The following is a 25691-nucleotide window of genomic DNA, read 5'->3' on the forward strand; positions in this document are numbered from 1 at the left end:
GGCAGATGAGTTTTGGTGGGTGGGGTGAGAGAGCAGGCGCCCGCCATGCGCGAGCACAAGAGGCCCCACACGGTCAGCAGCTGTCATTTACTCCTACAGTCCACAGCACCCAGAAGGGGCGTCATTAATCTGTAATTTTGCAAAAGAGCAAAAAAACACCGGAACACCCTGCACACCACGTTGGTTTCCTAGGGCATAACTGCCTGCTGTAACAAAGTATCACAGACGGCCCGCGGAAGACAAAGGAATCGATTGGCCACGGCTGTGGAGACCGGAAGTCTGAAACGGAGGTGGGGGGGGCCATCCCTGGGGAGGCTCTGGGGGAGGGTCCTTCCTGCTTCTCCTGCATCCTTGGTGCTTCTTGGCCTGTGGCTGCATCGCTGCCGTCTCTCCCCTGCATTGTCACATGGCGGCTGTCCCCCTGTGTGTCCCCTCTCTGTCTTTGCGTCTTCACACCTGGCCTTCAAAGACTCTATTTCCAAATAGGCCACATTCTGAGGTTCCAAGTGGATATGAGTCTGTGGGGACACTATCCAACTCACTACACAGATCGAGTAGTTACATTGTCTATATCACAGACCCAAGAATTCATGAAGCATAACAGGTGTCACCAAGGGACCCTGAAATAAAAGTGGCTTAATCAGGAGAAGAGTTTATTTATCTCTCACATTGTGCTCAGAGGGTAAGCATCCAAGGGCTGAGAACCCCTGTTGTCAGGAACTTAAACTCCTGCCTTCTGTGCTGCAGTCCTCAAGACATGGTTTCTGTCTTGTGGTCAAACATGGCTGCCGCAGCTCCAGCCATCACCTCCACACTCCAGCGCAGAGGAAGAGCAAAGAAGTGAAAAGCATGCCTCTCCCTTTAAGGACCTGGAAATAATCTATCACTTCTGTTCAAGTGCCTGTAAACTTAGTCACATGACCTTTTTTGCTGCAAAGATGGCTGGGAAACGTCGTCTTCCTCTGGATAGTCACACGTCCCACTAAAACTCCTGGGTGCTGGTACCCCGTACTCTGGAGCGCAAGTATGTCACAGGGAAAATGGCTCCCGGGAAGACTGCCCTTCCAGGGATAACCCATCCCACTGCCCTGGGCCCCGCTGACCTTTGGACTGAGGTCAGGGGCCACGTCGTCCCCTTCAGGTGGGTGTTCTGGGAGGGGGTGAGAATGAGGAGCCCAGCATGTGGTGGGGACCCAGGCCAGGCCCGGGGAGGGTGATGTCTGGGACCTCCAGGATGAGGGACGGGGGCGGCCGGGCAGGAGTGCAGTTCCAGCAGAGGAACAGAGTGCGCAGAGGCCCAGAGGCCACGGACAGGTATGAAACCGCAGACACCACAGCAGGTGTGAGGTTGGAGGTCTCAGCTGGCACGGGGTCCTGAGGGCCCTTGACGAGGGCTCTGGATGTGGAACTTCAGCCCGGAAGGCCCAGGATCACCGTGGACGGGGCGCAGACCAACGGCCGGTGAGTGCGTGGCCCAGAGGGCTCACTGCGGCTGGGATAAGGAGGCGGTGGGGGGGGGGCTCGTCTGCGGGGCCACCTCCCCATCAGGGGTGGGGGCTCCAGGCACGCAGGGAGGAGGGTCACTTTCTCAGTGTGGGGGGGCTTCTGGAGAGGGGAGGAAGCTTGGGAGTTCTCAGGGCCTCCAGGTGGGGGGGGGGGGGGGCGGGGCAGGATGGTTTGGATACCGCAGGAGCTCAGGGCCACCTCCCCAGGCGCCGGCCATCTCTGTCTGCAGGGGATGGGGGCCAGGGGCAGGAGTTATCCGGGCCCCAGCCCGATCCCCGCGGTGTCCTCTCCTCTTGCAAGGGCAGCGGCTGGGAGCAGGGCCCGTCCAGGTGATCCGGGGCGATCTCCCCTCGAGATCCTGGAGCACCTCTGCCAAGATCACAGAGGTCACACTCGGGTTCCAGGCGGACATAACTGCCGCGTGGGGGCACCGCTCAACCCGCTACAACGACAAAAGCAAATCGCAAAGCGCTCCGTGTACAATGATACCGTGTTTGTGACGAACAGACGTGCGTGCCCCCGTGTGCGTGGGCGGCGAGCCCGTGGTGTGCGTGTGGCCGCACCGGCATAACGTGTGCGTGTTTGTGTTCGGAAGCAGGCTGGTTAACCGCGCTCCCCTTGGGGGATGGGCTGGGAGAAGGAGAGGGCCCCTGTCCGCTTTGTAATGACGCGTATGTATTTCGGCATTTTTAAGTGACCAAAAGTTGGCTTTATTCCTTAGGAAGGGGGCGCGAGGGAGGTAGGAGTCCCGGCCCCTGGCTCGGGTGACTCTCTCCCAGCCCAGGGCGCAGCTAGAAGCCCAGGGCAGGGGCCTGGGTCCAGCTCTGTCCCGCAGGGGCACCGGCCTCCCGGCCTGACTCCGGCAGAGAGGACCACCGGGAACCCGCAGAGAACCACGTGGGCGCGACAGACCGACCCAGAATAAGCATGGCTGTGGCTGTCCCCACGGTGATGATTTTGGGGGTGCCACAGGGGGATACTTTGGCAAACTTCCCTGTGATTTCAGGGGACTTTTTTAAGGGGCGCGTGTGTATGTGTGTGTGTAAACCTCCCGTGTGTAGTTAGCTCATCTTCAGCCGAGTGCACCTGTGACCGCTTTTCGTAAAAGGGGGGAAGCCTTACTGTGGCCCGAGTCCCGTCCCCAGCTCCACAGCCTGAGCTCTAACCCCCCAGGTGATGCTGCTGGGAGGGGACTGGGGGTGATGGGGTTAGTGCCCCCGGTTCTCCCCCCCACTCTATCTCCCCACCTCTCCCCACAGGTGCGCGCACCCAGAGAAGGCGGCCGTCTGCAAGCCCGGGGAGTTCTCACCAGGAGCCGACCCTGACCTCCAGCGTCCTGGCTCCGGAACCCGGAGAAGCGAGCGCCTGTGTGTCAGCCGCGAGTGCTGTTTGCACGCGCGCGTGGATGGAGTGCGGTTCAGCCCCTGCCGCTGTTGTGTGCACCTGCACGTCCCCCCCCCCCGCCCCCACTGCTCCCCGACCTGCTTCTCTCAGTAGAACCAGAGTCCTCAGTCCCATTCTCGGGGACCCGCAGTTGGCAGTGAAGTCCAAAATGCTGTGTGTTTGTTCTGATGCTACATCACAGAGATGGTCTAACCGTCATGGTAAAGACAGGCTTCCCTTGGGCCCCAGAAAGACTGGTTTTCCCCAGCGCCTTGGACTTCCCGAGGGGCACCTCCGCGGCCCCTGTGTCCTGGGGCAGACCTCCTCCGGGACCCTGGGGCACGAGCTTCTCCGTTAGGACGGACCAAGCTCAGGTCTGAGAGCCCAGGGCCCCTGCGCCATTTCCAGGGTGACGCAATGTTCTGTTGCCTAAAGGGACCCTGATTTACGTAACCCGTTGCCTCCTGGTGGGTGTTTAGGATTGTCTGACCTTCCTCCTTCCTGCGTCAGGGCTGGGTGAGTGGACTTCTGGCTGAATCTGTGCCCCATTCCTTAATGATTAACTTTCGGCCGGGTACCTGCAGGTCAAAGGCTTTAGCTGTTTTCCATGATAAATGCTCGGCAGGGCCCCGCCTGGCCACCGCCATGCGCCCCTAACTATGAAAACTCCGAGGGTGCCATCCTGGTGGGTGGGGGGGGGGGGTTAGCCCACTGCTTCTCCCTCCAGGTGGCACGGTCCTCTGGGGCCAAGGACTGACCTTATTCTGTGAGCCGCCCCTTGGCCCACCGCACAGAGGCCCCCCTCCCTGTCTGACAGGTCACCAGGCCCCCTGAATGCTGGGACTCCCCGTCAGACCCTGACCCCCACACCCGATCCATGTCGGGCTCTCCCCTGGACCCCCCACTCCCTGCACCCAGGGCCAAGTCTGCCTCTGCCTGGGACCTGGTGACCTCTGCATCCCTGGAGAAGCTCCTACAAGACCAGCAGGGGGTCAGGATATGGGCAGGGGTGGGGCGGGGGAGTGGAGGGAGGGACAGAGATAGCCACGGCGGGGCAGGCTGGTGGCTGTGACCACCACACATGACACCCAAGACGCTGTGGGCAGTGGCATCAGAGGGTGGCTGAAGGCTGAGGTGTGGAATCAGAAAGAAGGTTCCGGGCCTACAGCGAGTGGCTCTGAGGGGTTGCTCACCCCCTCGGAGACCCAGGTCGGCCATTCATTAGGCGCCGAGGAATCGTCCCCCACGTAGAGCCCCCGTGAGAGTCGTGAAGGGACTATGCAGCAGGGACCCGGAGACCCGGAAGGTTCCAGGGTTTGGTGCTACAGTAAGAAAGTTCTGCCCTGGGTCTGACCTCAGTGTTTCCCGCCGTGGTTTATTCCCATGTGGCCGTGGTGGCCAGGCCCCCAGGGGGCCCCCAGAGACCCCACCTCCTGGCACAGTGGGGGTGTTGGCATATACCTTGCTGTCTCAGACCCCTCGCCCTGGGGAAGCCGCCACCCAGGCAGTAAGGACACTGAAGCAGCCTGGCCAGGCAGGCGGTCAGTGTGGCCCGGAGCCCAGGCGTCCTGCCCGCGGCCAGCAGCAGCTGGCGGCCTGTGAATCCCCCAGCCCCAGTCAAGTCTTCGAAGGACCCTGAGCCTGGCTGACGTTTTGGCACAAGGTCACAGGGACCCTCAGCCGTAACCGCATCACCGGGCTTCTCCTGACTCTCTGACCATGGGTCCGTTCGCTGTCTTAGCCTGCTGTATCTTGGGGTGCGAGAGGACCCCGAGTAGAGGGTTCCTGGGGGGTGGAGGACACAGGACACTTTTGGAATTGGATGCATCTTCCGTGGGGAGACTATTCTGAGAGAAAAACAAGTTACAAAGAATCCAAAAGGCGTTGTTTTCCAAAGTCGGCTGCATGCCCAACGTGGGGCTCCAACTCATGCCCCTGAGGTCAAGCGTCGGATGTTCCACTGACCCGAGCCAGCCTGGTGCCCCGGGGAAAGTCTTCAACTAGCAATAATGGTACCCCGGAGAAACCTCCTTGGCTACAATGTTGCCCCTGCACAAAGCTCCAGCTTAAGGAGAATTGCTCAGGGGCGCCTGGGGGGCTCCGTCCGTTGAGCGTTGAGCGACCAACTCTTGATTTTGGCTCAGGTCGTGATCTCGCGGTCTGTGGGTTCAAGCCCCGCGTCGGGCTCCGTGCTGACGGCTCGGAGCCCGGAGCCTGCTTCGGATTCTGGGTCTCCCTCTCTCTCTGCCCCTCCCCCACTCCTGCTCTCTCTCTCAAAAATAAATAAACATTTAAAAAAATTTTTAAAAAAACCTAGCAGAACTTTATTCTCAGTGTTCTGAGGCTGGAAGTCCAGAATGCAGGTGTGGGCAGGGCCGTGCTCACCCTCAGGTGCTCTCGGGGAGGGTGCTTCCTGCCTCCTTCGGCTCCTGCTGTCTCCGGGCTCTCCTGGGCTGTGGCCCCCCTCGCTCGAGTCCCGTGGCCTCACCCTGTGTCTGCCTGTCTGTCCTCTGTGCCTCTCCTATGAGGATGGTGGTCACTGGCTTTAGGGACCCCCCCCCAGATAATCCAGGGTGACCCGCTCATGTCAGGATCCGTAATTCAAGACATCTGCAGAGACCCCTTTTTCCAAATAAGGTCCCATTCCCAGGCACCGGGGTGAGGATGTGGACACGTCTTTTTGGGCGGCCGCCGTCCTCCACTGCTGGACGCAGGAGCCCCTGCCGCTGAGCTCACATGGCTCCCAGGAGCTTCCCCGCCTCTGAGGAACAAACTGGGCTCTGTCGGGGCAGGTGCAAGGCGAGCAGGCAGGCGTCCCCCGCCCCGAGGGCAGGGGCCCTGGCTCCCGCCCGCACAGCCGCAGTCTCTCCCAGCATCCCTGATTTAGAGGGACAGGATTCCCACCGAGGAAGGTCAAGAGAACATGAATTCAACTCACTCGTGCTCCCGCCTCACCTCGTGCTCCAACTCCCCAGCAGCACCTACTTGGTAATCTGTTGCTCTTGGAACTCGGTGCCAGCCGTCACTAAGAAGCCACGAGCAGGTGCTCAGGACGCACGTGTGAATTCCACCCGGCCCTGCACTTGCCGTGGACTACTTGCCTGGCGGCTAAGACAGACGAGTACGCAGGAGAGGTGCACCTGGTGGGGAAGTTCCAGAGGGCCCCCTGGAGGAGGGGGCTCCGGACTGCAGGCCTAGAGGACATCTAAGGGAATCTAGGAGGCGAGGCACCAGTCAGGAGACGCCTGACTCTCTCTGTCTCTGTGCCTCTGTCTCATTTCCCAACCTCTGGCCCCCAGCCACTGACCTCTGGCCTCCCAACCAGTTCTGATCCCGAGGCTGTCCCGGGCTGCCTCCTGGGGGACAGCAACCTTTGGCCGCTGGGGGGGGGGGGGCAGATGTTCTCTGAGTCACTATTCAACGAGGAAATGGTGTCGATGTTACGACCTGTTCGGGGCAGACACAAGGTGCGGCAGTCCTTGTAAAGGAGACTGTGCCTCCACTTTCACTTACATTTCCTCCCCTGCAGCCCCCGCCCCCACCCCGGCAGGATTCCAGGACCCCCAAAACCATGTCCCAAGCCAAACACACTGGCAGACTTTGAGCTGGTCGTGTTGGGATGGGAGTGGGGAAGGAAGGGCCCCTGCGGCCGGGGGTTGACCCGCTGCCTTTTTGGTTTCTTTGTTTTACTTTTTCTTTATTTTTCGCTCATCTACTATTTATTTTGAGAGACCGAGAGGGCACACGTGAGAAGGAGGGGGACGGGGGCAGAGGGAGGGAGGAGGAGAGGATCCCAAGGAGGCCCCGCACTGTCAGCCCAGAGCCCAACGCGGGGCTGGAACCCACCCACCAGGGCGGGCACCAGCCAGAGCCCACCCTGCTTGCAGCCCGGGGGGTGGGGGAAGGGGGTGACCGGGCGGCGCGGCGGGCGCGGCGCGGGCGGGCGGCTCGGGTCATCCCCGGGCGTTTGCTTCCCGCGGGGGCGTGGCCTCTCGGGGCTCCTCCCCCTGGCCCTGGCCCCGCCTCCCGGCCCGCCTCCGCCCTCCCGGGGTCCGTCCGCTAGAGGGCAGCGCTGCCCGGCGCTGGGCAGGGGCCCGGCTGGCTGGCGGGCGGAGGCCGAGGACGCCCGAGAACCCAGGGGCGGGCGCGGGGGCTGCGGCTCTAGTCTGGGGGAGGGGTCTCCAGATAAAACACCGGGCGCCCGGTTCGACCTGAATTTCAGAAAGACAACGTTTTTTAGTAGAGATATGTTCCAAATATGACACGGGACATACTCGGGCTGAGAAAGTAGTCCCTGTTTATCTGAAATCCAACTCCTACAGCGTCCCGCGCTTTTATTTGCTAGACCTGGCGACCCTACCTCCGGGGACCGCACCGACAGCAGCCCGCAAGCAGAGGGAGCCAGGGCGGGGCTGCAGCTCTGGTTCCAAGCTCATCAGCTCAGTGACTGGTGTCCGGGTGGGCCACCGGGAGGCCACACCTGCCCCGAGCGGTGACTCAGGTGGATGTTGGCAGTCGTCCTGGCTGGCATCCAGGCCGAGGCAGGGTGAGGTGGGGCTGAACGGCGGGACCTTGCCTCTCTCTGGCCTCTCACTCGAGGCGGCAGGATTCAGGACTCATTGGTCCAGGCCTCCAGGTGGTAAAGTGTGCGGTGGCTGGCGGTCAAAGGCCAGATCCGGTTGTTCTGGAAAGGTCAGCTGCAGCTGTCATTAGCGTTCTGACACTCTCCGGGCCTGCATACTGTGCCGCGTGGTCCTGAGCAGGGTCTGCTTCTCTCTTCACCCAGATTCCTCTCCACCGGCCAGGCTTCCGCCTCCACCATGGCCCCTGTGCTCCCGCAGGAGTTTCCTTGGTTATATTTACACCATGAATTCACCCGGACTTGAACTGGGTTCGTGAACGGAGCTAGGGGCTCTGACTCACTTTCCACCCCTCGAGGGCTAGAACCCCGCCCCCTTATCTGAGCGAGTGCGCCTGCGCGGGCAGAGACAGCGGTCGGACCCCCGGCCGCGTGGGGCGGGGTCTCCACGGAGAAACTGGAGAGCAGAGGGACAGACGGCGGCGGTACCTGAGGCCCGCGTGCAGGTCAGCGGTGCTCGGTCCATGTCCGCGACCGTTGCGTTCTCGGGTCTGGATACCCGCGGGGCCATCGCTGTGCTGGCCACTCTGCCTGCACAGACACACATCGACCGCTCCTGCCAGCCGCCCTGACCTCCAGAGCTCCTTGGTGTCTTTCTATGGACAGTGTCCCCGATTGTCCCCCGTCTGGTATTCCGTGAGCTGACAGGCTCCACTCAGCACACGCGCTCTCCCTCTGGGCTCCTGAGGGAGGATTCCTCTATCCCGTCATCCCCTCACTGCCTCATTCATTCATTTGTTCACCAAAAACTGGTGAGGTAGGGGGCTGGGGGGCGGGGTCCTGCCGCTCTCAAGCCTCGGGGATGGAAGGGACAGCTGCACAGAGAGGCTGAGGCGCTGGGGGTCTGGTGTGGCGCAGAGATCGGGGGGCCCTGGCCACCCCAGGCACATGGCTCTGGGACCGAAGCACCGGCAGGGGGACCCACGGAAGGTGAGGCCCCATCTCCCGGGCCCCGCTGGGCCCGGACCGTCGGTGACCCACAGGGGGGAAGAGCCGCCAGCCAGTGACGCTGGGTGGAACTCAGGCCCAGGTCTCTGCAGAGCTGGGCCCCCGCCTCCAAACTGGTGCGTCTAAGTCTCCAGATTGGGTGCGCGAGGTGCCTCCGGTGTGGCTCAGGGGACAGACACCCACCTGGCCACAGTCCGGTGGAGGGGAGCAGACCCCCTGACTTCAGGGCTGCGGGAATTCAGCATACTTCCCGAAAGGGTGCACGGGGCTTGATGGGCAGGGCACAGCCTTCCTCTCTCTCGCTCCCGGTCCCCCGGGCATTCCCTCGGGCCTCCTTGCAACCTGCCTCACTGACCCCCAGCCCGTGCCAGAGGCAGGATGCCGGCCTTCAGAATGGAGGGCCCCCCCCAGCCCCCCGCCCCTTCTCTACCGCTCTTTGGCTCCTCTCTCCCCAGCAGTGAGAGGGCAACAGAGCGGGCCAGGGCTCCTCCAAGGCTCCTTGGCCCCGAGACGCAGCCCCGCAGCCAGCAGCCAAAGCCAGGAGCGGGCGGGGCAGGGCAGAGGGCAGTGGGTGGGCCGGCCTGGGGTGTGCTGGGGCAGCTGATGGAGTCTGGATGCCAGCTGGGCCAAGGGTGAGCTGACCAGAAGGCAGCCTGTCCGAGGAGGAGAGGCCCGCAGGCCTGGTGTCTCACACGTGGCCTCACGGGCCCCCGGGCGCCCATCCTGGCCCACGATGCACAGATCAGGAAACTGAGGAAGGAAGGGCTGGTCCCAAGTCACCTGGGGGCCACGGGGGCCACCTGGGTCTGGCTCTGGGCTCCGTGTTGCTGGCCGGGGTCCCGGGGATGCCTTCTTGGGTCCCTGTGTGCCTGTGTGTCCGGGGAGGGGGCTGGGCGAGGCCACCTGAGAGGACTCATCTGAGACCCGAGGCTCTGGCGGCTGGTGGAGCTTCACGTGGGCTGCTGACCCAAGCCCAGGGGTCAGACGCGCGTGTCACGGCTGCAGGGGCCGCGTGGGGGCTGCCACGTGGGGGCCCAGCCCTTCCGTACACCAGGCCTCCAGCCCTGGCTCCTTGTGGGGCCTCCTCTCCCCTGCGCTGTCCAGCGGGGTCCCCCTACCTCCCCACCTTTCCCTCTGTCCCCTTTTGTCCCTTCACGTCCCAGCCAGAAATCCCTCTGGGGAGGAGAGGGGTCTTGCTGGCTGTCGCTCTGCGGCTCCCAGACCCTCCTCCCAGCCTGTGACCCAGAAGCCCCAGAAACCACATCCAGATGGTGATGTTGCCCATTGGTGCCTGAGTCCGGGGCCGCACGTCCCAGGCTCCACGTGCCCTGGCCGGCAGCCCTCGCCCTCCCTCCCCGCCTCCCCGTGGCCCTGGCCCTGCCCACTGCAGAGACCTGGGAATTGGGCCCAGAGGCCTCATCTCATCTATTTTTAAGTACAAGCCCATGAAAGATTCACAGGCTGCTTTATTTACAGGTGGCGGGATGGCATGGTGTGCGCGAGAGGCCTGAAACCATGTCGGCCTAGGCGAGCTCAGCCTGAGCGCCCAGGGGCAGCCCGGCCTGGCTTGTGCAGGCCCCCCTGGCCTCCCTCCCCGACGCCAGCCGGGCCCCCTGGGACCGCCCCCCCCCCCTCATGCGGGCCAGGCTCCCCAGGCTACTTCCCATCCCACCAGAGGCCCGGCTCCCTTGGGCCTTCTCCCCAGGAGGTGCCCCCCAGAAGCGACAGGGGGCTCATGGGGGGCTCCGCCGCCCACCTCCTACCCCTGCCCCCCTATATAACCAGCTGCTCCCTAGCCCGCTTCCCTGATCCTGCATGATCTCTGAGACACCCCCCTCCTGGGCTTTCGTCCTGCCCCCCCCCTTACTTCCCCCTGGGGCAGGGTGTCTCCAGACACAAGCGGCAAAGTCAGGAGTGGCCCCTGCTGGGCCAGCCTGGGCCACGTGCTCATTTCATCCCAGCCGTGCTAGGTGGGGTTAGTGTCCCCATTTTACAGACTAGGAAATTGAGGTTCTGGTGCACTGGGTAACTTGGGTGTGAAGCCAAATCTTAGGACTTCGACAGTTAGGTGCCCCACCCCTGTCCCAGCTGCCAAGTGGCGAGGAGGGGTCACACAGTGTTCACTTTATCTTGGCTTCCAGAAGCGGAGAGCCTTGGCCCTTCCCTCCAGGCATGCCACCCAACCCAAGAGAGACACGCAGACCACAGGGCTCCACCCTGCCCCGGAGGAAGGAGGCTGTGGGCGGCCTGGCCTCGGTGGCTCTGCCTGCGGGACCCCGCAGGTCCCCGGGGCCGCCCGCTCCCTCTCCCCTTGCACCAGCACCTGGCACCCAGTGACGTCCCCTCCCCTTGGCTGCGGGCTCACTCGGGCCTCGGGAGGGGGTGCCAACCCAGCCTTGATTATGTCACCTGGTGTCATGTGCTGTCTGGCTTAGTCCCAGCAAATGCCCAGGAGGGCTCCCAGCTGTTACCCAGCAGGGCCCAGGGCGGACTCATCGCCGGGTCACCTGGGTCAGCGTGGGAACTCGGGGCACTTGGCATGTCAAACCAGAGTGTCCCTGCTCTGGCCATGCTCTGGGGAGGAACCTGAGGGGAGACCTGCCAGTCCCCACCTACGTGGGAATCACTGATTTTAGAGAACATCTCTTTTCTCAGTATCTCCACCAACCCAGAAGATTCTCTGGGGTTTCACTTTCTGGAAACAAAAAGGTTTTGTTAGCTTTCCAAATAGGACGTTACAGGATTGAGTATGTCTTTCAGCCCCCCCCTCCCCCGCCCGGCAGACCTTCCCCAGCCCCCTTCCCTTCCCTTTTCCTATCCGAGGAAGAGCCTTTTCTTTTCTTGCAACGCTTCCCCAGGATGAGACTGGGAAGGTGAAAGTGGGTAACAGCCTCTGTGTCTCGATGAGGACCTGGCACTGGGTCTGGAACCACCACCCCTGGGAGCTGGAAGAAGACGACGGGGCAGCCCCCCCCCCCCCACCCCAGCACGTGGCAGCCTCCGGGCAGCAGGTGTGGGACACAGCGGCCGGGACCAGTCTCCCTCCCTGTCGCTTCCTGGCTGGGCGACCCTACCTCTGGGAGGCTGTTTTCCATCTGTAAGATGGGGATGCTCTTGCCCCGGAGCTCCCTGCCCCACCCCTGGATGCAGGGGACCCTTTCCCACCCAGCTGTGTCCTCTCCTTCTGTCCTGGTGCTGTCTGCCCAGGGGGAGGTGAGTCCTCCAGCCTGTGGACACAGGGAGACGCCAGCCGGGCTGTGGACACTGACACGAAGCGGTGGCCCCTCAGACTGGGAACAAGACGGAACCAGGATTCTCTCCCAGGTACTGACAGGTGTAAGGCGGCTGAAATGCTAGGGCCACCCGGGAATGGGCCACCGTGCCCACACAGGGAACCCCACCTCCCTTGGAGCCAGAGCTCCCCATTCATCCTAAGAGCGAAGCTTTCGTATTTTGAGCGAAAACAGGCCAGTTTGGGGGGTGGGTGCCAGGAGACTGTGTCGGTGGCAGGTTGCCTCAGCATCTGAAACACCCAAGGGACCTCTAAGACTGTTCTCCATGCCCTTGCCAGGCATACGTGTGCGTTCCGGAAATTGCAGGAGACACAGCACCCTGGCCATCCAGGACAGAAGCACGGGAAGGAGATGTGGCCTTACAACCTCAGCCTGCTCTGTGGGACCTGTTGGCCGCCGCAGCGGTCATCTGGGCGCCCAGGCAGGGCCCCTCCCTCTACCTCGAGCCAACGCTAAGGGCACCAATGCCGCCAGGCTGGCTGATCGCTGAGCTGATGTGAACGCAGTCGCCTGATATCTGCTCCTGGCGGCGCACCAAGAGTGGGTGAGCGGTGACACAGTGTTCCTGGCACGCAGAGCAGACACCCCCCCCCCAGCCCCGCCCAGAAACCCGCCCCATCCCTACGGCCTCCGCGGTGCGCCCACCAGGCCCGTAGAAAGAGAACGCCCGACGGCCGGCCGGCCGGGTCTCCCTGCAACTGCCAGAGGGGACCCGAAGGCGCTGATGGCCCAGGCCGCCGTTAGTCACTGGGGCGCGGTTGTTCGGCCACCGGGCCGCCAGGGCCGTGGCGTCCTTGGGTCGCCTTTGGAGCTCCGGTTCCGGGCTAAGGGGCAGCGGGGATGTGGGGGGACACGAGGAGGGGCGGGGCGGCCGGCACAGCGGGGGTGGGGGTGGGGCCGGGCGGCGGTGTCGGGGTCCAGGCCGCCGGGCTGCGCGGCTGCGGGGCCGGGACGGGGGCCGCGCCGCCCGGAGCCGCGCGACCCGCGGGAGTGTGACGGGACGGGGCGGGGCGGGACGGGGCGGGACGGGGCGGGGCGGGGCGGGCGCGCCTCACCTAGCCGCTTCCTGGGCGCGCTCGCTGCCCTCTCCGCCCCGCCCCTGCGCCCTCGCAATAAGAGGCGCGGGCGCGGCGGGAGCCGGCCAGCCGCCGCCAGCCCGCAGGTCGCCTTCGCGCAGGGGGCCCGAGGCGGGCGCTGTCGGGGCGCGGCGGGGCCATGGGGCTCTGGCCGTGGCTGACGGGGGCTCTGCTGCTGCTGCTGCTGCTGGTGCAGCTGAGCCGCTCGGCCCGGTTCTACGCCAAGGTCTCCCTGTACTGCGCGCTCTGCGTGTCGGCGTCCACCCTGGCCGCGGTCATCTGCCTGCTGCGGCACGGCGGCCGGACGGTGGAGAACTTGAGGCAAGGGGGCCGGGGGCTCGGGGGCCGGGGAGGGGGGCTCGGGGACAGCCCCGGGTGGGGCGGAGCGCCGGCCGCCGCCCGCTTCCGCTTCCCTAACTTTCTTCTCTCCTGTCCCTCCTTCCTGCCCCGCCCGCGCCTCTCGGGGCTCCCGGGCGGGCGCGCGGGGGCGCGGGGGGCCCCGCGTCACAATGTCGCCGCGCCCGGGAGCCCTCTCCCGCGGCCTCCCCCCCCCCGCGCCCGGGGGTGGCCGCCTCGGAGGTCTGGGTCTCCCGCGCCGCCGCGTCCTTCCGGCCCGGGACGCGCGGGACGCGCCGGGGGACGCCGGGGGGCGGCGGGGGGCCCAGCGGCTCCGGGCGCGGAAGGACGCCGGGCCCGCTGGGAGCGGCGCGCTCCTGCTTCACCCGCGGGCTGCGGGGCCGGCCCCGGGGTGGGCTTCGCCGGAGCGCCGTGGAGTCTGGGGCGCCCCTGTCCCCTCCGCACCTCCTCCTGCCTCCGCCCCCTGAACGCACCTGTGCTCCGACACTTCCCCTCCGTTCCCTTCTTCTAAGGTACGAGGCTCCCTGGTGGGAAGGAAGGACGGTTTGGGCCTCGGGGTCCAGCCTCAAGCCTGGGGAAGGAAGGGAGTGGCGCCTGGAACTTTTCTCTGGACAACTCTGGGAGCCGGGCGGTGCGGTGCTGTGGGCTGGCGGGCCTGGGGTGGGGAGGGGAGGTCAGGTGGGGACCTCTCCGGGCCAGAGGCTAAGGGGGGGGCAAGGCTGCCTGAGCAGGGGCGTCCTCCTGCCCTGTGGGATCCCAGGCGCGGCTTTGGCTGCCATTTCTGTCTGTGGCTTTTGCAACAGCCTCTTGGCTGTGATCTGCCGTGAGGATATTTGGTGTCTGAGGTCCCTGCCCCCTGTGTGGTTACAGGGCAGTTGGTGAGGGTTGCTGGCTTGCTCCCACCTCTGTCCTTGTTCATCCAGGCTGCCGGGGCCGGCCCACACTTTGTGGGTCCTCAGGCCCTGTCTTTCGGGGGTGGTGGCTTCCCATGGTACCTGGAGTAGGCGAGGACTGGGACTGGAGGGCGCTCACTGGGTCTCTGGTCCCCCGCCCACCACCACCAGGGCCCAGACAGGCGTCCACGGGAGTGCAGACCCCAGGGACAGCCCGGGGGTGGCCCTTCCGGGCCGTCTTCCCTCGTGGGGAGGGAAGGGCAGGGCCTCCTTTGGGGGTGGGTCCCCAAAGCTGGGCCCCCACCACTCCAGGGCAGGGGTGCCGGAGGCTGCAAACGTCTCTGACCACCCGGCCCCTTGCAGGGGCCTCCACTGGGCGCAGGAGGAGAGGTGTGGGTTCAGGGACCCACAGGCCGGGGGGCTTCTTGGAGGTGGTGCTGCCTGGCAAGAGCTGGGCCAGGGGATGGCACCTCTGGTTCTGAGGCGGGGGGAGCCCCGGGCCGAGCTGTCCCGGGGCAGGGGGGGGGGGGGCAGGCGGGAGAGCTGGGCCCAGAGCAGGTTTCCAGAAGCGACAGGAGGCGGGGAGGTGGCCTGCCCCTCCCCCCACCTTGTGTCATCAGGTGGCCTCTTTAGAAGCAGCTTTCTTGTCTTTTAAAAGGACTGACTCAGACTTCAAAGCTGCCTCCCAGGGGTCACATCAGAAGCCACCAGTCTCCTTTCTGACTTGGTGACTGGACCTGGCAGGCTGGCCACACTAGGACTGGGCCTGCCCTCGGCCCCGCCCCCCCGGCTTGGGTCTGCTCTCCTTAGTCCCAGTGGCCTGAGATTCTGGGCCACTCGGGTGTCCTCCTGGGACTGTAGAGGCTCTGATGGTGGGGGGGGGGGGCTTCCTGCTGCCCTCCCCTCCCTAAGGCAGCCCCGGATCCAGGCTCTGCGTTGGGGGGGGGGGCACCCCAGGATACTGCCAGGTAATGGCAGGTGCTGTGTTCTCCCCAGGGAGAGACCACAGCCTCCTTCCCCTGGATCGTCAGGTCCCACAGGGGTGGGTCACAGGGATGTGAGCCCCTGGTGATAGTGGGGGCACTGGTGGGGCATGCTGTGAGCAGGAGTTCCCCGAAGGGGCGGGGTGGGGGGGTTGCCCCAGGACGGGACCCGGGAGGATGCAGATGGACCCCTGAGCACCCTGGGTGCCTGGCTGCTCTGCTCTCCAGCCCCGCCCTGACTTCTGGAAGAGGCCACCTTGCCTGAGGCCACAGCCTCTACTCCCGTCTCCCGTGGGCTGCTGTACCTCCATTGTGGGGATGGGCGTTATCCTGTGCCTCACTTAACTGCTGAGGAGTCCGGGGTGTGACCGAAACCCGCAGGTATAAGGCCTGCACAGTGCGGGGGGGGGGGGGGGGCGGGGGGCCCAGGGTCCCGGAGTTAGACATGGCGTAACTGGGGTGCCGACCCGCTGGGAATGACTCCCAAGTGCGTGTTTTGTCTTTTCCCTCCGTGCCCACCCAGCTCTGCGGGGCTGGATGCCAGGCTCTGGGCGCTGGAGCCCTGGGGGGGTGGGCGGGGGGCAGCCCTGCTCTGCCAAGGAGCTCCCCAGGGAGCCTTTGCCTGTTAGACTGAAGTTTGCAGGGTGCGGGGAACAGTGATGGGAACAGAAGAGCTGAGGAGACCCTGGCCCGGCTGGGGGCTGAGACTAAGAACTCCTCCCAGGCCGATTGTGCTCTGTTGGCTGGGGTGGGTGGAGTTATTAGGTCGTCTTCCTCATCCTGGGAGGAGAGGCCCTTAATACACCCATTTGACAGAAAAATAAAGCTTTTCTGTGCTGCCTGTGTGAGAAGTAGGTTCCGCCGCAGGGTCAGGAGATCCTGGTAAGAGCCGCTTAACCAAGAGGCTTTACTCTTTTGTGCATCGAGGGAGACCAGAGCCGGGCCGCCCAGGTCCACGGAAAGCTTCCGGCCCCTCCGGCCCCGTGGCTCCGCCGTTCTCAGGGTCCGGGATGCCGCTGCTGTGGCAGGGCCGCTGGGGGTTGGCCCGCGTGCTTCTGCGTCCATCCGAACTGTCAGGACCCAGGTGGCATAGCTCTTAGCTTCAAGGAGGTGGGGGGTGGGGGCAGCGAGGCACGGTTTGTGCAGCCGATGCGTTGTTTCGGCCGGAGACCGGGGGCTTATCGATGCCGGTCAGGGTTTGAACCCAGAACAGCCCAGCCTCTTAGCCAGCCACTCGGTGGTCCTGCGGGGGTGCACGGAGGGGGGCACGGTGCAGTCGGGAAGTCATGTGGCGCGTGGGCGCCGGCCGGGGGTCCTGGTGTTGCGGGAAGGTCTGCCTTTGTTTTTCTTGGGGTAGGAAGGCCAGGGGCAGTGTCCTTCCCTGGACGTGCTGCTCGGAGCCCTGGAGACCCTGCCTGGGGACTAAGAGCTTCCCGGCCCCCCCTCCTTCCAGCCCCCTGGTGTGCACCCCATTCCCACACGGCCCCTCCTAACACCTCTGGGCGTCCTGCTGCACAGGCTGGAAACCCCACCCCACCCGGCCCCTGTCCCCTCCTTGTGCTCTGACACGTCGCACACGTGGAAAACATTCCTGTCCTGCCAGGTGGCCTCTCTGGAGCCTCCTGTCCCCTGAGCAGATCGATGGCTCCATGCTGCCTTCCTGGCAGGGCTGTCCCCCAGATGAACCCACCGAGACCTCGCTCTCAGGGCGGCGGGGGGGGGGGGGGGGCGGGGGGCCTGGCTGCGGGCTGGTGCACCTCCCCCCCCACAAGTCCTGGTGCTGGGGGCAAAGGTCAGCAGGTGGCCTGGGGCTGGCCTTGAACTTCCTTCCAGCTGCTGGAGCACAGTGGTGGCTGGCTGGGGCGGGGGGCGGGGGGGGGGGGGCTCTCACTCTAATCTGCTTTGGATTCTTACCTGCTTGCGACACCGCATTTCACTCTTCAGTTGCTCCCAGGGTCGCAGCCTCCTGGGCTCAAGGTCCACACCCTTCCCCTTTCACAGGCAGACGTGAATGCTTAGTGAGGTCAGGTGCATCGCCCAAGGTCATGGCCAGAGAAGGGAGCCAGGATCCGGATCTGCCTCACCTAGAGCTTGCGAAGGCCCCACGTGTCCTCAGGCTAAGTGCAGAAGGTCTGAGGAGGCTGGGCTCCCCTGGGGCGCTGGAAGGATCTGTGGCGTCCTAGTGCTCAGAGGTTCTAGGTGGTTCTGGGTTGGGTAGAGGGCTCCTGAGAAAGATCCAGGAAGGGCCAGGACGGCCCATCTATCTGCTCGACGAACCATCCTGCTCCCGGGGGCCACGCGGGAAAGGTGGAAAGGTGGCACCTGTCACCCACCTGGCAGCGGGCACCCACCAGGCCACCTGGGCTCCACCTGGGGAGGTGGGGTCACGGAGTTGGGGGCAAGGGATGGAGAACAGCCCCCAGAGCTGTGCAGCCGAGTCCCCGGGGCCAGCACCGGGGACACCCGGCTCCCAAGAGGGCGGCCCCCCTACACTCTGCGGCTGCCGGAAGGGTCCAGTGGGGCTGGGCTCAGGACAATGGCGGCTGCTTTGGGCTGGCCGAGTGGGGACAGGGTCACTTCTGCCTGGGTGGTGTCTCCAGAGCCTCAGGGAAGGGAGGGAGGCCTCACAGCAGCTTCTGGAATTCGGTCTTGCAATCCCGAGTCTTCACCCCCACCTCCGCTTGCCCTTTGCCTCGCATCTTCTGTTTGTTTTCGGAAAACCGGGTTAAGAGTGGGTCCTGGCCCACCTGGCGTCCCTGCGGTGTGACCTTGGGCAGGTGGCTTCACTGCTGAGCCTGGACTCCCTCCTCCGTGGGGTGGATGTCCCGGGCGTGCCCACCTCGAGGGGCTACTGTCTGAGCCGAACGTGAGGGTTCCGTGCGAGGCGTGGGGGAGGGGCGTGCCCACCTGCCACGGCTCTCCGGAGGTGGGGGGGGAGCCCCGCTTTCTGTCCCTGGAGGCGCGTGGGGGGCACCCAGAAGCGTCCTCGCTTTGCTTCCTTCACGTTGAGAAACTCTTAAAACGTTCACCTCGCTCACGCTTTTACGGAAGACCTTGGAGCGACGTGACGTCAGGAGAGGGAGAGGTGGGGGCGCGCTGCCTCCAGAGACTATGCTGTGTCCCCGGGGACGCACCGGTGCCTCCTCCAATCCCAGCGTGCACCTTGCTTTGGCAGCCTGCCCGGGTCACGGCAGTTGCCGAGTGTCGTGGTGCGTGTGTGTGTGTGTGTGTGTGTGCGCGCGTGCGCGCGTGCGCCCAGCACGCTGCCTGAGGTCTGCACGCGGTATTCCCCGCAGTTCTGGAAAAACCAGTCTGCAGCCAATGCCTTCCAGTAGATACAAAGAGAAATCCTGACAAAAGGGAGAGAAGTCCTGGAGACAGCCGGGGACGGCCACATCTCAGTGGGGGTGTGTCGGTGCTACCGAGCTGGACGTTTAAGAAGACTAAGGTGATAAGTTTTATGTCACGTGTATTTTACCAGCATTTTTAAAGAGAGGGAGAGAGAGAGATACAAAGAAAGAGAGAAAGAAGAGGGCAAGTGGCTCTACCAGAGAGAATGCCGAGCACTTGCGCGTGTGGCCCAAGACCCTGTGCGGCGGCGGGAGGCGCCCCGAGTGCGTGGGGGTCTCCCTGCCTGCCCTGCCCAGCGCCCCGCGAATCCACCTCTCCTTGGGGCGGGCGACACCTGGATGGCTGCTGTTTTCTGATTTGGACCACCCTGGAGGGGCGCAGGGCCGGCCTCAGGATCGGATCCCGGGAGAGGCACCTGATTTCCTGGTGGCAATTTCCCATCGCCGGGCAAATGCCGACCTGCCCTCCAGGTCTGACTGTGCCGGCCGCCCGAGGGCTGATGCCGATTCCCCTCTAGATGCAACCAGGGTTCTGGTTCCCATGTGCTTCGCTCTGACTGCTGGTGAAACGGAGGCTTTTGCCTGTTGACTGGCCATTTCCATCGTTCCTCTTTGCGAAGCACCTGCTCGAGACCCCTCCTTGTCCCCTCGGTCCTCACAGTGACCGAGAAGTGGTCTTTGCAGATGAGAAACTGGGGCCCGTGGAAGGCCAGCAGCCGGCTAGCGCAGCCCCGGAGCGGGAAGGGATGTACGGGCAGGTGTGGCCTGAGCTGGCCGAGGCTGGCTGGTCCGGGGAGGGAGCTGGCCTAATCACCTCGCCCAGCAGCCCCACGTTAGCTGCTGCGCCTCCCTGGGGCTCAGTGTCCCCATCTGCAACACGGGGCAGCTGGGTGACACACAGCTTGCAGACGCACGGCCAGCCCTGAAGCCTCAGCTCACAAGGGGCCCCAGAGGAGCCGGACCCACAGACACAGGGAGTGGGAGGGAGCGGGGGGAGGGGAGGGTCCGTGTTCAGTGGGACAGAGTTGGGTCTGGAGGGTGAGGTGGTCCTGGGACGGTTGCACAACCGTGTGAATGTGCGCGATGCCGCTGGGCTGTGTGTGCTTAAGAGCAGTTTTAGGTCATGTGTGTTTTACGACAATTTAAAAAACCGGAGTCTGGCTTTGAGTCCAGCGCTGAGTCTCTGCTCTCCTGAGAGCCATCGCTGGGCCTTGGGTGGTTTCTTCACCCTTCTGTATAAAGCAGGAAATCCCTCCCTTCCCATCAAGACCATGGACGGCCTCGGCTAACTCAGGGGCTGGAGGGCACCCGAACCTTCGGGGAGAAGGAGACACTTCTGGGTCAGGAACCCTTGGGTCCGTGGGGGCACATCTTTAGTTGCCTGCCCCCCCCCCACCCCCGCAGGGGATGGGAAAGACCCAGGGGCCCTGCAGGGAGTTGACATGACACTGAGCCTCACGCCTTGGGCTCCGTCACCCCAAGGACCCCTGATGGGTCCCTTCCGGGGTACGAGCGAAGCGTCCCAGGCCACTCTGCCTCCCTGTGTTCTCCAAGGCCGGCCAGCACCTGCAGGCACATCCCCACAGACATACCCACTCACACCCACCACATGCTGCTTGGAGGCGGCCCCTGAGGGTCCCCAATGCTCCAGAGCAGCTACCCGCGGGGGCAGGGGTGGGTGTCCCAGGCCCGTGTGCATCCTGGCTCCCTTCCTCTCTTGCCTGTGCCCTCGGGGAGTTTTTAATGTTTATTTACCTGAGAGAGAGAGAGAGAGAGAGAGAGAGAGAGAGAGAGAGAGAGCAGGGGAGGGGCAGAGAGAGGGAGACACAGAATCTGAAGCCGCCTCCAGGCTCTGAGCAGTTGGCACAGAGCCCGATGCGGGGCTCGAACCCACGAACCGTGAGATCACGACCTGAGCCGAAGTCGGATGCTTAACCGACTGAGCCGCCCAGGCACCCCTATAATTATTATTTTTTAAATTTGATAAGTAATCTCTACACCCAACGTGGGGCTCGAACCCAGTCCTGAGATCAAGAGGGGCACGTTCCACCGACTGAGCCAGCCGGGCGCCCCTCCACGTTGGGTTTTTAGTTGCTGACACAGCCAGGAACCAGACCCAGGCTGGTCCTGGGGGCTCTCAGCCTCCAGCCTCCTTCCAGCTGAGTCTCCCACTTGGCTGAGCAAGCAGGGGTGTCGGGGTGAGGGCGGGGTCACACGGGCAGGTCCCTGGAAAGCAGATGTGGAAGTGGGCGCCCTCCCCTTTGCCAGAGGGCAAGCCGGGGCTCCGTCTGCCGTGGGGATCTCTGCTGTGTCTCTGTCTCCAGTCCGGCTGCGGGCCAGCGGGGCCCTGCTCACTGATGCTATCTCTCTTTAGCATCATCAGTTGGTTTGTCCGGACCTTCAAGTACGTATTCGGCCTTCGCTTTGACATAAAGGGCCGCCAGAAGCTGGAGGTGGACCACCCGTGTGTCATCATTTCTAACCACCAGAGCATCCTGGACATGATGGGTAAGGCGGGGCCGCGGAGGGGCTGGTGGGAGAGCTGGCCCTTCCCAGCTGCAGGCCCAGCCCCGGACCCTGCCCCGGTCTCTGTGGGGGAGATGCTTCAGGGAGGTAGAGCCCGGGCCCGGATGAGCCGGCGGGCGAGGGGATGCTGACCCGGGCCAGCGGGACCCGTGCCTCCCTGCAGCCACACAAAGCTGCATGTGCCTGACGCTGCGCATGGGGCGCTGACGGCTGGGAGTTCCGCTTCACTCCCTCCCTTTGCAGGCGGGAGGCAGGGGTGGCTAGTGGGAAGGCATGATCGGCCCAGGCCTGTTGGTGGTCAAGGCACGGGGCTGGCGCTCTCCTCCTTGGGAAAGATGGCTGCCAGGCTCTGAGCACGGCCTCCACCTGCCTGGTGTCCCATGGCCACCTGCAGGCCTTATGGAGGCCCTACCCAAGCGCTGCGTGCAGATTGCCAAGCGGGAGCTGCTCTTCATGGGGCCTGTGGGCCTGATCATGTACCTCGGGGGTGTCTTCTTCATCAACCGGCAGCGCTCCAGGACCGCCATGACCGTGATGGCCGACGTGGGCGAGCGCATGGTCAGGGAGAATGTGAGTGTGGGCGGGGTGGCCGCCGGGGACAAGTGCGTGGTCAGGGACAGAGTGAATGTGGGCGTGATGGCCCCCGGGGGGGCAAGCGCTGGTCAGGGACAGTGTCAGTGTGGGCGTGATGGCCGCTGGGGACAAGTGCGTGGTCAGGGACAGAGTGAATGTGGGCGTGATGGCCGCCGTGGGCAATCGCGTGGTCAGGGACAGAGTGAGTGTGGGCGTGATGGCCGCCGGGGACAAGTGCGTGGTCAGGGACAGAGTGAGTGTGGGCGTGATGGCCGCCGTGGGCAATCGCGTGGTCAGGGACAGAGTGAGTGTGGGCGGGGTGGCCGCCGGGGACAAGTGCGTGGTCAGGGACAGAGTGAGTGTGGGCGTGATGGCCCCCGGGGGGGCAAGCGCTGGTCAGGGACAGTGTCAATGTGGGCGTGATGGCCGCCGTGGGCAATCGCGTGGTCAGGGACAGAGTGAGTGTGGGCGTGATGGCCGCCGTGGGCAATCGCGTGGTCAGGGACAGTGTGAACGTGGGGTTCAGGCCTGCTCGGCACCGCACAGGCTGCCACGTTGTCGTGCAGAACGGCCCCCAGGAGCAGTGCCTACGCGTTAGCGGAGGTGGTCTCGGCGAGGAGCGGGGCTCCTTTGGAGGGGACGGGCTGTGAGGTTCCGCTCCAGCTGCCCCTCTCTCCCCTGCAGCTCAAGGTGTGGGTCTACCCTGAGGGCACGAGGAACGACAACGGGGACCTGCTACCTTTCAAGAAGGGTGCCTTCTACCTGGCGATCCAGGCCCAGGTACGCCAGGGCAGCGCCCTCTCCGGGGAGGGGGGCAGGGAAGCGGGTCCCAGTCGGCTTCAGGCGGAAGGCGACTGCCTGGCCACCGCCCCTCGGCACCTGCTTCCTGACCCGTGACGGAGGGCATTTCTTCGGGCCTCTTCACCCACTCTGAGCACTAGGGCTGGTGGCTGATCGGGTCCAGTGGGCAGTGGGACTCACGCTTGTCACCGGGGCACCCGTGCCTGGAGCTCCAGCACCCCCGGGTTGGAGCTGGCCAGGCAAGGGGCCCCCGCAGGGAGGCTGGGGTCGGCGTAGAAGGCAGAGGCGGCGGGCCTGTTTGCTGAGCGCCCGGGAAGGCCGAGTGCTCGTTGGGTCCCGCAGAACCGCTGGCTGGAGTGGGGTTTCGGGGGCACCAGCGGGTCCAGAGGGGCAGGGCTGGGCAGAGCCGGAGGCGGGCCTGGAGAGAGCGAGCTGCGAGCTCTGCGCTGGGCCGTTGTGCTCTGGCCCAAGGCGCAGTTTGTCCAAGAGGGGCTTGGGGGTGATGCCGGGAGAACTGGGGGCGCATCCGTCGGCGGGCAGGGTCTCCTGGTGGGGAACGGGCGCCCTGTCCCACCCCCTGTCGGGGGGTGTTCGTGTAGGGGAAAGTCATCGTCTGGGGTCAGGGGAAGGGGCTGTCTTCCTGCCCAGTTGGGGTCTGGGAGGGGGCTGGGCAGGGGTCTGCTCGCCTGATCCCCACCTGTGCCGGGTGGCCTCTGGCGCCCCCTGGTGTCTGGCCCCAAGCACGGCTCGCAGGGGCTCCCAGCTCACACACCCGATGCCCTGGGTGCATGGGGCGGAGGGGCCCGGAGCCCGGCAATGCCTCAGCAAGGCTCTCTCAAGCCCTGGACCTGCGGCCCCTCCAGCTGGGAGGTGGAAGGCACCCCTGCCACATGCCTGGGGCCGATGTCACTTCCCTGGGCTGGTGGCATGAGAGAGAGGGGTGGTGAGAGGGGACACTGAGGTGTGGCAGAGCTGGGGGGAGACTGCCTCAGCCAGGAGGTTGGGCATCTTCCCCTGTCCTCTCCCCTGGTTAGAGCTGCGCCGGGATGGGGGAGGGGTGGGCCCAAAGACCTCAGTAACCTCCTGCTAAACTGGACAGGACCCTGACCCCCCCCCCCACCCCTCCCCTGGGCCATCAGGACCGTAGGGGCACCGATGTGTATCATAAGGACATGTGCCAGCCCAGGAGGCTTCCTGGTGGAAAGGAATACTTGAGTGAAGATACGTGGGATGCGTTTACGGAACTCTGGGCCACCCAGGGCGTGAAAGGTGTCCCCGGCCCAGGGGTCAGTATGCAGAAGGGCCCTGAGGCAGGTCAGCACATCTGTGCGGCCATGGCACTCCCAGGACCTCCTCAGGCCGAAGGCAAGCGGGTGGCCAGGCAGGGCTCCCCAGTGGCTCATTCTGGGGGCTCCCGGTGGGCAGGGATGGGCTCCTGTGTGTCCTCAGGCACCGTGGCTTCCTGTCCACAGGTGCCTATCATCCCCGTGGTTTACTCCAGCTTCTCCTCCTTCTACAACTACAAGACGAAGTTCTTCACCTCAGGTAGCGGGCACCCCCCCCCCCCCACCGGTCCCCACACTCGGGCATAGCACCCTCGGCCTTAGGACACCCAGAACCCCAGTGGGATAGTTCCCGTCTCTGGGAGGTTCCTCTAGGCCAGACCCTGCCCCTCCGCGATCATGTGGTGAGTGGAGAAGGCAGGCGGGACTCTGGAATCCCAGCCACGAGCTGAGGCGGGCAGTAGTGGGCCCATTTCCCAGATGAGGACACGGAGGCTGGCAGAGGGTGGGGTAGGTGCCCGAGTTCACACACACAGGCCCAGGCTGGGCAGCGGCCTCCCAGGTACCCCTGCGCCCACCAGCCAGGGAACTCCCTTCCTTCCAGACCCTAAGTGTGGGCACCCGGTGCCTGGGTGGGAGGGTGGGGCCAAAGGTTGAAGGGCAGTGGGGGGAGGAGCCTTGCTGTGTCCCGCCCCCAGATGTGAGACTCCCGACCACCTAAACCATCACGGGGGATGAGAGCGCGATGGCGGGTGTGGGTGCCCGGGAGGGCGCAGAAGTGTTCAGCTTGGCAGGGCTGGTAGGGGCGCCTAGAGCCGTCAGACCCTGCAGAGCGCGTACTTTGGAGCTTTGGTTGTGTCACTTATTCTCTGTTAAAAACCAACCATCTGAGACCAGGGTGTCCAGGAAAGAACCCAGCCTGGTGGGGCCTTGGGAGGCTCCAGGGAAGGCCAGTGGGCGGCCGAGGAGCAGGAGGAAGGGGGTGTGGGCGGCGCGGGAGCCAAGAGAGGCCGCGACACGGGCGCCCGGACAGCAGGTGCTGGCGGGGGCCCCCAGGCCACTGATGCCCCCCCCCCCCCAACAGGAACGATCAGGGTGGAGGTGCTGGATGCCATCCCCACCAGTGGCCTCACCGTCGCTGATGTCCCCAAGCTTATGGATAGCTGCCACCAGGCCATGAGGACCACCTTCCTCCGCATCTCCAAGACACCCCAGGAGAACGGGGCCACCGCAGGGCCTGGTTCCCAGCCCGCCCAGTAGCCGAAGCGGGGCAGGACCTGGGGGCAGGACGGGGCCGACCGGGGGCAGGGCCTGACTGGAGAATGGACCGAGGGACCTCCACCCCTGCCCCAGCTGCTAAACGTCACTGTGTCCTGCTCCTACGTGGTTCTCCCCGCTTTGGTTTCGCCCCGGATGCAGGCCACTGCTTCCTGTCACGGGCCTCGGATCCAGGCCTCCGATGTCCCCCAGGAGAGTCAGCTGGACCCTCCTCATGGAGCCCACCCTTGGGCCTCCCGGATCTGGGAGCAGGCCTGGGCCCAGACGGGCTGGCGGCCTCGGGGTGGATGGCCGGCGCTGAGACACTTTACCCTCCTGCCTGGGCCCGCGGGGTGCAGAAGCGGGGTGCAGGGCAGGCCCTCCGGGAGAAACGGGACTCTAGGTGGGGGCCAGACACCGGGTCCTGTGCAACCGGGGCCTCGGAGAGCCAGAAAGCAGAGGTCCTTGCTCCACTGCCCTCGGGGAGCAGGGCGGCCGCCCGGGCACCGCATTCCGTTGTTTTTTATAAAGGAACTCTCGGAAGTGCCTGGTGACTCGTGATCACTCAGGGGGTGGGCGGGACGCCACAGCCCTCGGCTCCCGTGCGCGTAGCGTGGGCGCCTCTGCCTCCCCGCTCCAGGGGCCAGGCCCACGATCATCCTGCATTGCTGTCTTCCGCGGGTGGGGGTGTCCACCTAACTGGGCTGTGGGCATCCTGGGGATCTGGGGAAGGAGGCTGAAGATCTGCTCTTTGCCCCCTGGGGTTGCCACCTAGAGGCTAGTTTCGCCTTCCGGAAATCACCTGCTCCAGCCCCTGCCGCAG

General features: G+C 64.8%; 1 protein-coding gene, 2 long non-coding RNA genes and 1 pseudogene across 5 annotated transcripts; 1 reads left to right on the forward strand and 3 right to left on the reverse strand.

Annotated features, from left to right (window-relative positions):
• Positions 1-636: 636 nt before the first annotated feature.
• LOC113596861 (uncharacterized) lies at positions 637-3672 on the reverse strand. Of its 2 annotated transcripts, none has more exons than XR_008290812.1 (2): positions 3380-3672; positions 637-1875 (listed from the first exon to the last, which is right to left on the reverse strand). It is a non-coding gene; the product is annotated as an uncharacterized LOC113596861 (long non-coding RNA). The 2 variants fall into 2 exon arrangements; XR_008290813.1 differs by having other exon boundaries at positions 2988-3672.
• Positions 3673-4015: 343 nt separating this feature from the next.
• On the reverse strand, positions 4016-6734 carry LOC128312040 (uncharacterized). Its single transcript, XR_008290811.1, has 2 exons — positions 6197-6734; positions 4016-6094 (listed from the first exon to the last, which is right to left on the reverse strand). It is a non-coding gene; the product is annotated as an uncharacterized LOC128312040 (long non-coding RNA).
• On the reverse strand, positions 4825-4950 carry LOC113596863 (uncharacterized; annotated as a pseudogene).
• A 6152-nt stretch (positions 6735-12886) lies between the features above and the next one.
• AGPAT2 (1-acylglycerol-3-phosphate O-acyltransferase 2) lies at positions 12887-25414 on the forward strand. 2 transcript variants are annotated; one of them, XM_027051823.2, is made up of 6 exons: positions 12888-13166; positions 20803-20936; positions 21349-21524; positions 22212-22307; positions 23801-23873; positions 24696-25414. In XM_027051823.2, exons 1-6 carry the CDS (start codon positions 12985-12987, stop codon positions 24869-24871), a joined length of 837 nt encoding a protein of 278 aa, XP_026907624.2. In that variant the 5' UTR covers positions 12888-12984; the 3' UTR covers positions 24872-25414. The 2 variants fall into 2 exon arrangements, with proteins under 2 accessions (XP_053060330.1, XP_026907624.2); XM_053204355.1 differs by lacking the exon at positions 23801-23873 and having other exon boundaries at positions 12887-13166.
• The last annotated feature ends 277 nt before the right edge of the window (positions 25415-25691 follow it).

The sequence above is a fragment of the Acinonyx jubatus genome, chromosome D4, assembly GCF_027475565.1.
Source record: "Acinonyx jubatus isolate Ajub_Pintada_27869175 chromosome D4, VMU_Ajub_asm_v1.0, whole genome shotgun sequence".
NCBI classification, from domain to species: Eukaryota; Metazoa; Chordata; class Mammalia; order Carnivora; family Felidae; genus Acinonyx; species Acinonyx jubatus.